The sequence below is a fragment of the Cetorhinus maximus genome, chromosome 11 (assembly GCF_964194155.1).
Source record: "Cetorhinus maximus chromosome 11, sCetMax3.hap1.1, whole genome shotgun sequence".
NCBI classification, from domain to species: Eukaryota; Metazoa; Chordata; class Chondrichthyes; order Lamniformes; family Cetorhinidae; genus Cetorhinus; species Cetorhinus maximus.
The window spans coordinates 39932656-39946342 of record NC_135889.1 but is presented as its reverse complement, the minus strand read 5'-3'; the positions used below and the strand labels follow the sequence as shown (position 1 = coordinate 39946342).

Sequence of the window (13687 nt, the reverse complement as noted above, 5' to 3'; positions counted from 1 at the left end):
AGGTCTCGCAAATAAAAGGTGATGCTATTTACTTACCATTTTACAAAATTTGGTTAAGATGTGAGTAACTTTGTTCTTCACTCGCGAACTTTCTATTTGGTTTTATATGCTTATCTCTTTCCACGGTGTATTTGAAATAATTGCTTAATATACAAGTACTGTAATGAATTCATTTAATCTGTCTTCTACCTACTCAAAATGAAAGATATACTTTTCTTCCCCTTCCTTTCCATGGTATTTTAAGAATTTATGCGAAAGCTGACATTGGTTTAATCCTTTTCCAAGAGATATTGCACACTGTTGAGACGTAAATGAATGGAACTTTGAACAGTTGTTCATTCACAGTGGTTAGGCCTGACTGACTGTCTGACTCTAGCTGTAATATCTGACCTCAACATTAAAGTAAAACATTCCTTCAGATGCAGAAATACATGCATCCATCCCAGCAATACAAATAAAAACTCTCATCTCAACCATTTAATGGCTTGATCAGCATGAAACACTAAAAAAATCAAATAATTAATTCTGCATTCCCAGTGGGGAGCAGTGCTCAGAAAGAGAGCACACAGTGGGAAATCGCAGGTACATAGCTGTGAGTTCTAAACCATTAAAATGAATGCATAGAAAACCAGTCCTTGGTAGTACAGAACTTGACTATTGCTGAAAAGAGAGACACTTAGACCATAAGACCATAAGACATAGGAGCAGAAATTAGGCCATTCCGCCCATCGAGTCTGCTCCGCCATTCAATCATGGCTGATAAGTTTCTCAACCCCATTCTCCCGCCTTCTCCCCGTAATCTTTGATCCCCTTACCAATCAAGAACCTATCTATCTCCGTCTTAAATACACTCAATGACCTGGCCTCCACAGCCTTCTGTGGCAATGAATTCCATAGATTCACCACTCTCTGGCTAAAGAAGTTTCTCCTCATCTCTGTTCTAAAAGGTCATCCCTTTACTCTGAGGCTGTGCCCTCAGGTCCTAGTCTCTCCTACTAATGGAAACATCTTCCCCATGTCCACTCTATCCAGGCCTTTCAGTATTCTGTAAGTTTCAATCAGATCCCCCCTCATCCTTCTAAACTCCATCGAGTATAGACTCAGAGTCCTCAAACGTTCCTCATATGTTAAGCCTTTCATTCCTGGGATCGTTCTCGTGAACCTCTTTCCCAAGCTTTTTGACTTACACTCATCAGGACAAATGCAGGAATTCCAAATTTCAAACAATAACAACAATGTCTACTACAGGAGAAAAGGAGAGCTGATTGGTTGGAAAGTCAATTCTGATTGGTCAAGGAGTTGCTATGGAGAAAGCAACAGGGAACTATGGGTTCACCATGCTTCTGGGTAATTCAAAAAAGGTGCGAGGCTTAAACGTATTCCTTTTGTTTGCAGAGAATGGGTCCCAGCATATGAGATGTATATCACTTTTAACAAGTGTAAATGAGCCACATTACAAGCTTGACTGATTACCTTAAATTCATCGTTAGTGTAGCTAGTAGCACAGTCCGGATTGTTCAGCAAGTGCTGCTCAATCACAGAATCATATCTAACAATAAATGTTTTGTTGGGTTTTGTAAGCTCAGGCTGTTTCAGTATAGTCGGTACTCTGCCTGCTACAAACTGCTAAAGGAACATGTTGTTTGATTCAATCAGCCAATCATTGGGACTTAAGGCCTAGGTACCGGATATTGCACCAGCACTGAAATTCATATACAACATTTCTCAATTATGTGTTAGGCTGTTCATAATAGGCAGATCACAGACCATACTCAGCCAGCCTACACTTGCAAAACCCAAAACAAAACATCTACTATTAGATGTGATTCCAGGATTGGGCAGCACTTGCTGAACAACCCTGAGTGCACTAAAAGTTACATTAACAACCAATTTTAGATAATCAGTTGAGCTTGTAACATGGCTCATTTACGCTTGCTAGAAGCGGCATTCATTTATACGCTGGTACCTGTTCTCTGCAAACAAAAGGAACGTGTTCACCTTTTTTGAATTACCCGGATGCAAGGGGAGCCTATGGTTCCCCGTCGCTTTCTCCCTGACAAGGTCTTGGCCAATCATAGTCAACTTGCCAACCAATGAGCACCCATTTTCTCCTATAGTATAAATTATTGTGACTGTTTGAAATTTGGTATTCTTGCATTTGTCCTGAGAAGTGCAAAACAAAAAGCTTTGGCAACATGTACAGAAAACCTTAGCCCGTGAACTCCCATTTCCTAACTGGGAATGTTGGAGCACAGATGCAATCCTGATTGGATGGGCTGCCATGTGGTAAGGATTGTCTCAGTGCATCCAGAGCATTGTATTTTTTTATCCTTTTCCTATGGAAGTACTATACTAACTTGTATGGCATAGCACACTCTCATACAAAGTTTATCAACAGGGCAAGGACCTCCCTGGTCTGTTTGAAAGTTGTTTTCTGCCTAATTTCTATGTGACATGGGTTCCGCAGTACACCCCGGGTATTACTGCACCACAGCAGAGGCATCAAAATTACAATTGCCATAATGTATCACTCACACACCCATCATTTGTCAGCAGGTGCTATAGCTCACAACCCCATTTCAAGAATCAAGGAAGAGAGAAGCACTCAATTCCAAACAGAGCAGCAGGCCATCAAGAAACACTTTGCATGTATTTTTAACAACCAATTGCTAACTTTGAGGGTAAGATTGCTATTTTTTTTTCCTGCCTAATTTTCTCCATTTATTGGCCATGGCACTTGTAAAATGGTGACATAAAATTTAAATGATCCTAAGGAATACTTCATTTTCAGTAACTTTCCAATGTTGCTAGATTATTTGTTGATTATTGCAAAAGTATTAATTTTATACCATTTTTTTGCCTAGAGGTGGGCCAAAAACTCCCTTCCTTCTTTTGTCCAGCTTAGACATGATGATGTTCTGAGTCTGAGCAGCAGTAGTTTGGGCTGAGAAGTTAATCAGCAATGGTTTGTATATATCTTTGTTCAGATGATTCAATAGGAAATCCTGAAAGAAAATATTACAAAGTTGATAATTGTACAGCACATACGTTTCAATTTCAAATACACAGCTAAAAGAGTTATATCACAACATAATTATTTTTCATTATATCACTAAAAACATAAACTTTCACAATCCACCAAATTTAATGTTTTCAGCATAATGCTAAAGCAACATACAAATATGATTGATAGCAGAGTTCCATATGCATCCTGTTCTTTTCATGCCAGGAGCAGTGTTCAATATGATTAGTTGATGATATAATATTTATGGTAATTCACTGGAGATTTGTAAATCATGCTAGCCATCTTTATGAATTTGACTCCTATAGAACAACAAACAGGTCCTTAATTTCCCAGAAGGAAAAAACAGTTTGGACCAGTACTCTTATTTCAAAGTTTTACTGGCGTTTAATTTTAAGGTATATAAGACCAGTATTCTAATTTCCCAGTTGTTACTGTTTTTTCCATCTGGGCTGTCAGTGTGTCTGTTTCATTGGGCAGGAAATACTACTGGCGAGGAAATAGTGAAAAGGCAGTATATGTATACTGTGGGCCTTTTATAAATAATTCTTGTAACAGAGTCTGCGCTGGTTATCAGCACAGCCTCCAAACACAGCTTTTTCTTTGCTGGGAAATACAGCATTCAATGGATTTAGTGTGATCGCCTGTATACCAGATCACCTCATGGTTGGTGAGGCGCAGTTCCATCATCAAAACATTGTAAAATCGCGACAAGCATTTGTGTTCAAATGCAGAGGGCAGTAAGAAATCCAAATACCAGCATGTGAAGCAATTTTCACAATTCAGATTTGACAGTATTCAGAATCTCCATTTTGTAAAAAAAAAGTGGTCCAATCACACAGGTTCTCAAAAGAGAAACAAATTTATTTTTAATCTGCAAATTCATCACTGCCTTGGCATTGTGCATATTTTGGCAAGAGTTACAAGATTCTTGACTCTTTGGAGTCACATTAAGGTATAATTGTCTGTTTATATGGGGCAGAATATTGCTGTCGGCGTGCGAGGGCGGGCCCGACACATCGACGGGTAAAATGATGCACCATGACGTTGGGCGTGCGTCCCGATGTCATCACATGTCATTTTGATATTTCATTCGGTGGGCGCGCACCAGAGGTGGCTGTGCGCCCACCAAACTGTCAACGGCCTATTAAGGCCATTAAAAAAGCAATAAAGTTGTTATCCACGCTGCCCGTCCAACCTTAAGGTTGGCAGGCAGTCGAAGAGCCCAAGCGACCTTCGTGTTTTTCAGGAAACCTCATCCACGGGCGGGATGAGGTTTCCTGATGCCTATATAAAATAATTAATTAAGTTTTGCAAAATTCACAAACATGTCCCAGCTCATGTGACACTGTCACATGATGGGTCATGTTTAAATAATTTTTTGCTTCTTTTGTTAAAAAGTTTTATATCAAATTAATCTTCCTGAGGCAGCTCTGTGCCTCAGGTAGATTGCTGCGTTCTTTCGCGCACATGCACGAAAGAGCGCAGGCCCCGACTCTCCCTCCTCCACCTGCCCGCACAGGTAGCGCTGAGCACCACGGAACGCGTATTACACTGGGCGGGCCTTAATTGGCCCGCCCACATAAAAGGGCAATGCGCAGCCGATCGCGAGTGGCAAGCGACGATCGGGTCCGCGCCCGCCCCCACCCACGCTCACTCCCGCCCAGCCCGCCCGACACAGGTAAGTTTGAGCCCATGATGTTCTATTGTCCACAAATACAGTGAGCTCAAGTGCTCCATCTTGGCTTGGGAGCTGGTGATTCGGAGGGAGGTTTCTAAGGAAGACAGGTACGTATGTATGAACTGCCAACTTTAAAATTACAATTTATCGTCATTCACAGGATAAGATTGGATCACAAGACAATTATGGATAATTTATTCATCTAGATAGATCCCAAGGTCCCCTCAATTCAGTAATCCAAAATTTGTATCTGTCCATTTATGAGTGGGTGCAAGCAAATAAAATTAATGCCCAGGGATAATACCTTTTGTCATATTTTTACTGTTTTCCCCCATAAGATACTCAGGCCTCTTCTTAGGTGAATTCTTGTCCATAGACCTGAGTTAGCACTGTCAGAAAGTGGCCGTGTGCAGACCCCCAGAAGCACCGTTTCCAGAAGTGAAAACGGTGTCAATTCAATAGCTGCTTTCTTCCTCTAGCTGTGAGAAGTATCTGAGATACTGGACCAAATATCTCCTTCCAGTTATTCCACAACACTCTGGTGAAGGCGGTGGAGTTCACGTCCTGCATTTAAATTTCTCCAAGCCCAGAAATTCAGCTGAGGTCATTGGGGGGTTGGGGGGGTGTGTGGGGTTGGAATGGGTGGGGGCATCTGTGGGGCAAGCAGAAATTCTGCCATGCTGGAGACACAGCCCTTTCAGGAAATGCAAGCCTTTATATTCTTTTGCAACTGCAGCACTAAAGATTCAAGACATATCAAATTAAAGTTTGCAATTAGCGCAGTTAATGTGCAATCCATTATCATGCTCATACTGCATTCCTGTGGGCACTATTTCTTTGCAGCTATTTTTATTTTAAGTAGGCTAATACATAATGTTAAAATTGGGGCACATAGGAATGTAGTGCAAGCACATTAAACATTCATGACTGAGCTTACTTAAGAATATAAGGACCTAAAAAAATAGCAGCTGAAGCTGCCTGTTTGTTCACCTGCTCTGCCAATCAAGAAGATCATGGTTGATCATCTACCTTAACACTACTTTCCCCATACTATTTACATATCACTTAATTCCTTTAGTACCCAAAACTCTATTGACCTCTATCTTGAATATAATCAAAAACAGGGCATCCACAGCTCTCCAAGACACTTATAGTCGTTTAGCAGTACAGAACTTGAGTATTGCTGAAAAAAGAGACATGCTAGCAAAGCTTTTTGTCTTGCACTCATCAACGGTAAAGGGGGAACAACAATTTATACTGCATGAGAAAACAGTGCTGATTGTTTGGCAAGTGGACTCTGATTGGTAAAGGCATTGTCATGGAGAATGCAGCATGGAACAGTTAATTGCCCAGCTTTGTTCAAATTCAAACCAAGCAGGTCGATTCTGAGCAATCAAGGCATTATCTTGGGGAATGAACAAGGGAATGACTATTCTCCAAGCTTTTGTTTAGTTGAAAAAAAAGCAATGTATGGATGTTCCTTCTGTCTGCAAAGGACAGGACCCTGTGTGTGAATATGTGTGGCTTCTAGCATGAGTAAGTGACCCAAACTGTGAGACACAAACTCGATACTTTATCAAGTGATGCAATTAATTAACTTTATTTGATGAAGCTGCTTGTTTCACCAACAACAAAATACTTACAATAATGTAGACACTTTTCCCCGTTCCAGTTGGACCCACAAATATAGAAGGTTTTTGATTTGTTGTCATAAGTTTCATTAAGTTCATATAACGAACTGTATCTTTAGTTGGAACAATAATTTGATTGAACTCCATATCTTTTGGAATTGGGGGTACGGAATTCAATGTTTCCACCCAGAGTTCCCATCTGCCTGATCCCTAAGAATGAAAGATGAAAAAAAGCTAAAGGTAAATTAGGTGCAGTAAACTCATATTGATCAAGAAAAAGGCACTACTATGGAGGCAAATATAAAGCAACATTTTTCTCACATTTCCAGGTAACTCAGTTTTATGATTATTAAAATTGGGGCCAAAATTCAGAAGTCCTGCATTGCTGGCAGAATAATTCTCTCACCTGCCCTTGGATACAAAATCATGGGAACAGGCACATTTAACAACTCAGGACTGGTGTTCCAGCCATGTAAGGGTGCAGCAGAGGTGCCAGTCACAACAGTACTCAGGAAAATTGGAGCTTACTATGCTAAGGGCGGAGCTAAAATCCAGGAAGGGCAGAAGGGGAAGATCGTCTAAGTTATAAAAATGCTCCTAAGAAAGCACATTGTTATTTTAAAGGTAATTTACCTACTGTGGCTTCTGGTCAGTTCTGAATGGATTCTTACCATCCATCAGTTGACATTTCCCTTGTGTCTATTGGGGGGTTAAATAGATGAATTCCCTGGGAAGACCACTAGGTCCTCCAGATATATCCCCTTTATGTGGAGATGAGGCTGGAAGATTTCCATGTGCTTGAATGAAAATTAATGCAGAAGGTAAACAGCAGGGAAATCAGGGCAGAAACAGCCTGCACCCAAAATATTGACATGATCTCTGCTTCAATCACCAATTTCTATTCATTGCCTGTTAATAAAAGGAAAACCACAAATAATTCAGCCAGGATTTTCCAACAAACTGCTGCACTCAAGGCCCCCACTGGTGGTGCAGGGCTTTGGAAAAGTCCACCCTTATACTTCCTAGCATACTGACTATGTATTGTAAGTGATATGTCTTTTGCTTCCCCTAGCCCTTTTCTAAATCTCTCTTTGCATAATTTCTCTTTGCATACCTCTAGCAAGGAGCGCTGACCATCAAGAAAGCATTTTGGTTAATTGTGGGCAACTACGATGTCTACCACAAGCCCACCGTTACTGGTCAATATATATATGTTGGGATTCCTACAGTTCCATACCCAAAAGATTGGCCTTATCGGCAACCTCATAAACGGTCCGAGCTTTTTGCTCACCGTGCAAGCTTGGTGCCGAAATAGGGCATATCAAAACTATCCTGTAGGATAATGGTTACCCCGGTCACATCATAGCTCACTGTATATCGGACAAACTCATCAATGGGCTAAAGGGGGCCACTTTGGTTCCTGAAAAATGCCTGGTCTACCTCAGGTTACCCTGGAAGGATAAGGTGCCTCAAAAATTTGAGCAACAGGTGAAGCTAGCCATTTCATGCTGCGACTATGCAGTAGCAATGCAAGTGATATTCTCCACAAACAGGATGCTGCAGTCAAGCCAAAAAGATATTCTGCCTACCACACAAATGAGTAATGTGGTATATGAATTTTGGTGCCAGCAAGATGCCAAGTATGTAGGCCGTACATTCCAATGACTGGTGGATCATATCGAACAGTACATCCCTTCGGCAAAACGGGCAAAAGGTGTGTAGGCAGATGCCTAGGGGCTGGTTGGTTGCCCACTTGCTTGACTACAGAGGTATTGTGGCACAGTAAGTAAACAAATACAAGAAAGATGGGAAAAATGAGAATATCACATAACTTCTACCATAGGCTTAGAATCCGTTTTAGTCAAAGTGCTTATTCTATTTTCAATTAGCAATTTAATACATACGTCTTTAATGAACACATAATCATAAATAAGACCCTCTTCGGGAATAGGAACAGTGGGGAGTTTCGCTGGAGGATCAACTTGAAGATATAAATTAAACAGTGTTCTTGTCTCCTCAGTGAGAGATCCATTGGTTATCTCTCGCACAAGCGTATCAAACTTCAGTCGATCATCTTCTATGAAGGAAGCACCAATAGACCAGAATAAGGAAAATAGAAAAATTCCCTGTGAAGAAGAAAGCAATAGTGAGCAGAAGCAATCATGCAAAAATCCATTTAATAAAGAACACTAAAAACTTAATTTTGCATTAAACCTAGCACACTCAGATGGAGACATACTATTATAACTTGCAACTTAAGATAAAGATGTTAGGCCAGATTTGGCTGGAGTCGCCCCATTAGTTAGACTTATTCATGCATGGCTTGTTTAAAAAATGCAAGGGCGCAGTGAGGGTAACAGGGCATTTGGGACCTCAATGAATAGCAGAGCTAACTCCTTAACCAGTGGGATTTAAGATTTGATAACTAAACAGAGGAAGGAATGAGAAGGAGGAGGTATTAGAGGTGGTCAAATCAGGTTGAAAAAGAGAAACAATGAGAGGGAAAGGTTGAATTAAGACAGCAAGAAAAACAACAGAAAATGAAAGCAAGAATAAAGCTTAACTTTAAAATTTTACATTTTAAAATCTCATGAATTCATAACTTGAAGGAATGAGTGTCCACTCATATAATTGTTCACTTCCTGGGTAAGGTAAGTTAAATGGCAGCCATTAATAATGATCACATCATTAATAGGGTCCTTACACTGTGATGTCTTAACTTCCTGTGGCAAGTTTAATGGGCAATTAAAGTGCAAATGCAGCAACTTCATGAAAATCATATGGTAGTTAAGTATAGATGCCATTTTGGCAAAGCTAATGGACAAGCATCACAAATCAGTCAGCAGCTTGTGGCAGTCCACAATTTACTAGTACAATTAAAGCCCAACGCAAACTGGAGGAACAGCACCTCATCTTCCGACTAGGCACTTTACAGCCTTCCGGGCTGAATATTGAATTCAACAACTTTAGATCTTAAACTTCCTCCCCCATCCCCACCCCCTTCCCGTTTCTTCCCCCTCCCTTTTGTTTTTTCCAATAATTTATATAGATTTTTCTTTTCCCACCTATTTCCATTATTTTTAAATCTATAACTGTAATACCCTGTCAGTCTTTCCACCCCACCCCCACTAGAGCTGTACTTTGAGTGTCCTGCCATCCATTCTTAATTAGCACATTTTCTTAGATAATATCACCACCTTTAACACCTCTTTGTTCCTTTTGTCTGTGACATCTTTTGATTATCTGCTCCTATCACTGCTTGCTTGTCCCTACAACCAGCACCCCCCCCACCAACTTCTCTCCCCCCACCCCCCCAACAACCTTACACCAGCTTATATTTCACCCCTCTCCTAACTTTATTCAGTTCTGTTGAAGGGTCATGAGGACTCGAAACGTCAACTCTTTTCTTCTCCGCCGATGCTGCCAGACCTGCTGAGTTTTTCCAGGTAATTCTGTTTTGTTACTAGTACAAGTTGGTGGCTGATTTGCACATTAATAATAATGTGCGTTATTTAGACACTATTACTTTTTCAGCAAAATCCACCCCGTTAGGTATAGTTTTTCTCGTTCTTTGAGTTAAATTCAATCACATGCCTAGGATTCTCCATTACCCACAAAGGAAAATCAGCAGCAGACAATATTTTACTATGAACTTTACACCCTGTAGCGCAAAGTGATCTTGTCCCACTATGAGGTATATTTTATACTTATAAGAAAATGAGTCTTCTGTTCAACATCTCTCATTGGATGACAGGAGGTTGCTTTGAGACCCTAATTTCCAAGAAAGCACTGATGCATAAATGATAAATCACCCTGTCAGGGAAAGAAATGAGGAGTAGGTTGGAAGGCACAAGGAGAATGAGGATGAGCTATCTTATGTTCTTTCTCACTTGTGCAACTTCACAGGCAAATAAAAGTATGCAAGTGGAGCAAATAAGATTGTTGAGAACCCAAAAATCTTCTGCAGGCCTCTTTAGAGAACATCAGTTTCAAAGCTTAGTAATGTATAGGGGTGTTTGTTACAAATAACTTGAAAACAATGTAAAAAGCACATTCTTTGACTTTGTGGGCAAAACCTATGTACATTTTTTTACCCAATGAGGGTAACAGGGCATCTGGGACCTCGATGAATAGCAGGGCTAACTCCTTAACCAACAGGATTTAAGGTTTGACAACTAAACAGAGGACGGAATGAGAAGGAGTATGTATTAGAGGTGGTCAAATCAGGTTGAAAAAGAGAAAGAGAGGGAAAGGTTGAATTAAGAGAGAACGGAAAAATAAACAGAAAAGAAAAGCAAAAATAAAGCTTAAATTTAAAATTTGACATTTTAAAATCTCATGAATTCACTTGAAGGAATGAGTCTCCACACTTACAATTGTTCACTTTCTGGGTAGGGTAGGTTAAATGGCAGTCATTAACAATGATCACATTGCTGTCCTGTGCTGTGCTGGTAGTAAACATAACCTGCTATTTGAGAAAGTAAGTGAAAACAGGGAACTATAGGCCAGTTAGCCTAACATCAGTAGTAGGCAGAATGCTTGAATCGATTATTAGGGTTGGTGAAAGGGAACTTAGAAAATACAAGTAAGGAGAGTCAACAAAGATCTATGAGAGGGAAATTTTGTTTGACAAATCTGCAAGAGTGTTTTGAGGATGTAACTAATGAAATGGACAAGGGGGAGCCAGTGGATCCAGTGTATTTGAATTTTCAAAAAGCATTTCATTAGGTGCCTGACAAGAGATAATTACGTAACTAACCATCACCATCCCTGGGTACGTCCCGTCCCATCGGCAAGACAGACCCAGCAGAGGTGGGGGCACAGTGGTATACAGTCGGGAGGGAGTTGCCCTGGGAGTCCTCAACATCGACTCTGGACCCCATGAATTCTCATAGCATCAGGTCAAACATGGGCAAGGAAACCTCCTGCTGACTACCATGTACCGCCTTCCCTCAGCTGATGAATCAGTGCTCCTCCATGTTGAGCACCACTTGGAGGAAGCACTGAGGGTGGGAAGGATGCAGAATGTACTCTGGGTGGGGGACCTTAATGTCCATCACCAAGAGTGGCTCAGTAGCACCACTACTGATGGAACTGGCTGAGTCCTAAAGGACATAGCTGCTAGACTGGTTCTGTGGCAGGTGGTGAGGGAACCAACATGAGGGAAAAGCATATCACCCTCATCCTCACCAAGCTACCTGTTGCAAATGCATCTGTCCATGACAGAATCAGTAGGAGTATCTACCACACAGTCCTTTTGGAGACAAAGTCCCGCCTTCACATTAAGGAAAGCCTCCATCATGTTGTGTGGCACTACCACTGAGCTAAATGGAATAGATTTCAAATAGATCTAGCAACTCAAGACTGGGCATCCATGAGGCGCTGTGGGCCATCAGCAGCAGCAGAATTGTACTCAAACACAATCTGTAACTCCATGGCCTGGCATATCCCCTAATCTACTACTTCCACAGTAGCAGCAGTGTGTACCATCTACAAGATGCACTGCAGGAATTCACCAAGGCTCCTTAGACAGCACTTTCCAAACCCACGACCACCACCATCTAGAAGGAGAAGGCCATCAGGTAGATGGGAACACCACCACCTGGAAGATCGCCTCCAAGTCAATCACTATCCTGACTTGGAAATATAAAGCCGTTCCTTCACTGTTGCTGGGTCAAAATCTTGGATCTCCCTTCCTAACAGTACTGTGGGTGTACCTACACCACATGGACTGCAATGGTTCAAGAAGGCAGCTCACCTCCACCTTCTCAAGGGCAACTAGGGATGGGCAATAAGTGCTGGCCCAACCAGCGAAGCCCGCATCCCATGAATGAATTTTTAAAAATAACCAAGAGATTGATTAAGAGGGGAAAAGATAGAGTATGAGAGTAAACTTGCAAGGATCATAAAAACAGACTTTAAAAGCTTCTATAAATATGTAAAAAGAAAAATATTAGTGAAAACAAATGTAGGTCCCTTAAGGTCCAAAATAGGAGAATTTATAATAGAGAGCAAGGAAATGGCAGAGCAATTAAACAAATTCTTTAGTTCTACCTTCACAGAAGACGACACAAATAACTTCCCAGAAATGCTAGGGAACCAAGGGTCTAGTGAGGAGAAATAATTGAAGGAAATTAGTATGACTAAAAAAATAGTGCTGGAGAAATTAATGGGGCTGAAAGATAATAAAACCCAAGGGCCTGATAACCTACATCTCAGGGTATTAAAGGAGGTGTCTATGGAAATAATGGATGCGTTGGCTGTCATCTTCCAGATTCTGTAAATTCTGGAACAGTCCCAGCAGATTGGAGAGTGGCAAATGTAACCCCACTATTTAAAAAAGGTGGGAGGGAGAAAATGGTGGATTACAGACCGGTTAGTCTAACATCAATAGTAGGGAAAATGCTAGAGTTTATTATAAAGGATGTGATAACAGAACATTTAGATAATATCAACGGGATTAGACAAAGTCAGCATGGATGCATGAAAGGGAAATCATGTTTGACAAACATACTGGTGTTTTTTGAGGATGTAACTAGCAAAATAGATAAGGGAGAACTAGTGGATGTGATGTATTTGGATTTTCAGGAAGCTTTTGATAAAGTCCCACAAAGGAGATTAGTGTGCAAAATTAAAGCACATGGGATTGGGGGTAACATACTGGCATGGATTGAGAATTTGTTGGCAGAAAGGAAACAGAGGGTAGGAATAAATGGATCTTTTTCAGAGTGGCAGGTGGTGAATAGTGGGGTACCACAGAGATCACTGCTTGGGCCCCAGCTATTCACAATATATATCAATGATTTGGATGAAGGAATCAAATGTAATATTTTCAAGTTTACTGACGAAACGAAACTTGGTGGGAATGTGAGTGGTGAGGGAGATGTTAAGAGGTTTTAAGGTGATTTAGACAAATTGAGTGAGTGGGCAAATACATGACAGAAGCAGAATAACGTGGATAAGTGTGAAGTTACCACTTTGGTAGAAAAAACAGAATGGCAGAGTATTGTTTAAATAGTGATAGATTGGGAAAAGTTGATGTACAAAGGGACCTGGGTGTCCTTGTACACCAATCACTGAAGGCAAGCATGCAGGTGCAGCAAGCAGTTAAGAAGGCAAATGGTATGTTGGCCTTCATTGCCGGGGGATTTGAGTACAAGAGCAAGGATGTCTTACTGCAACTGTACAGGCCTTGGTGAGACCACACCTGGAGTATTGTGTGTAGTTTTGGTCTCCTTACATAAGAAAGGGTACATTTGCCAAAGAGGGAGTGCAGCGAAGGTTCACCAGACTAATTCCTGGGATGACAGGAATGAGGAGAGTTTGGATCGACTAGGCCTGTATTCACTGGAG

The 13687-nt window shown here is 41.0% G+C and overlaps 1 protein-coding gene across 1 annotated transcript in view; it reads right to left on the bottom strand.

The window, feature by feature from the left end:
• dnah7 (dynein, axonemal, heavy chain 7) overlaps positions 1 to 13687 on the bottom strand; it is a 614695-nt gene that overhangs the window by 313252 nt on the left and 287756 nt on the right. The window contains exons 34-36 of the mRNA XM_078551851.1: positions 8239 to 8460; positions 6347 to 6544; positions 2850 to 3005 (exon numbers count right to left, since the gene is read on the bottom strand). Of these exons, the coding sequence (XP_078407977.1) occupies positions 2850 to 3005; positions 6347 to 6544; positions 8239 to 8460 (576 nt within the window). The remainder of the gene's footprint in view (positions 1 to 2849; positions 3006 to 6346; positions 6545 to 8238; positions 8461 to 13687) is intronic.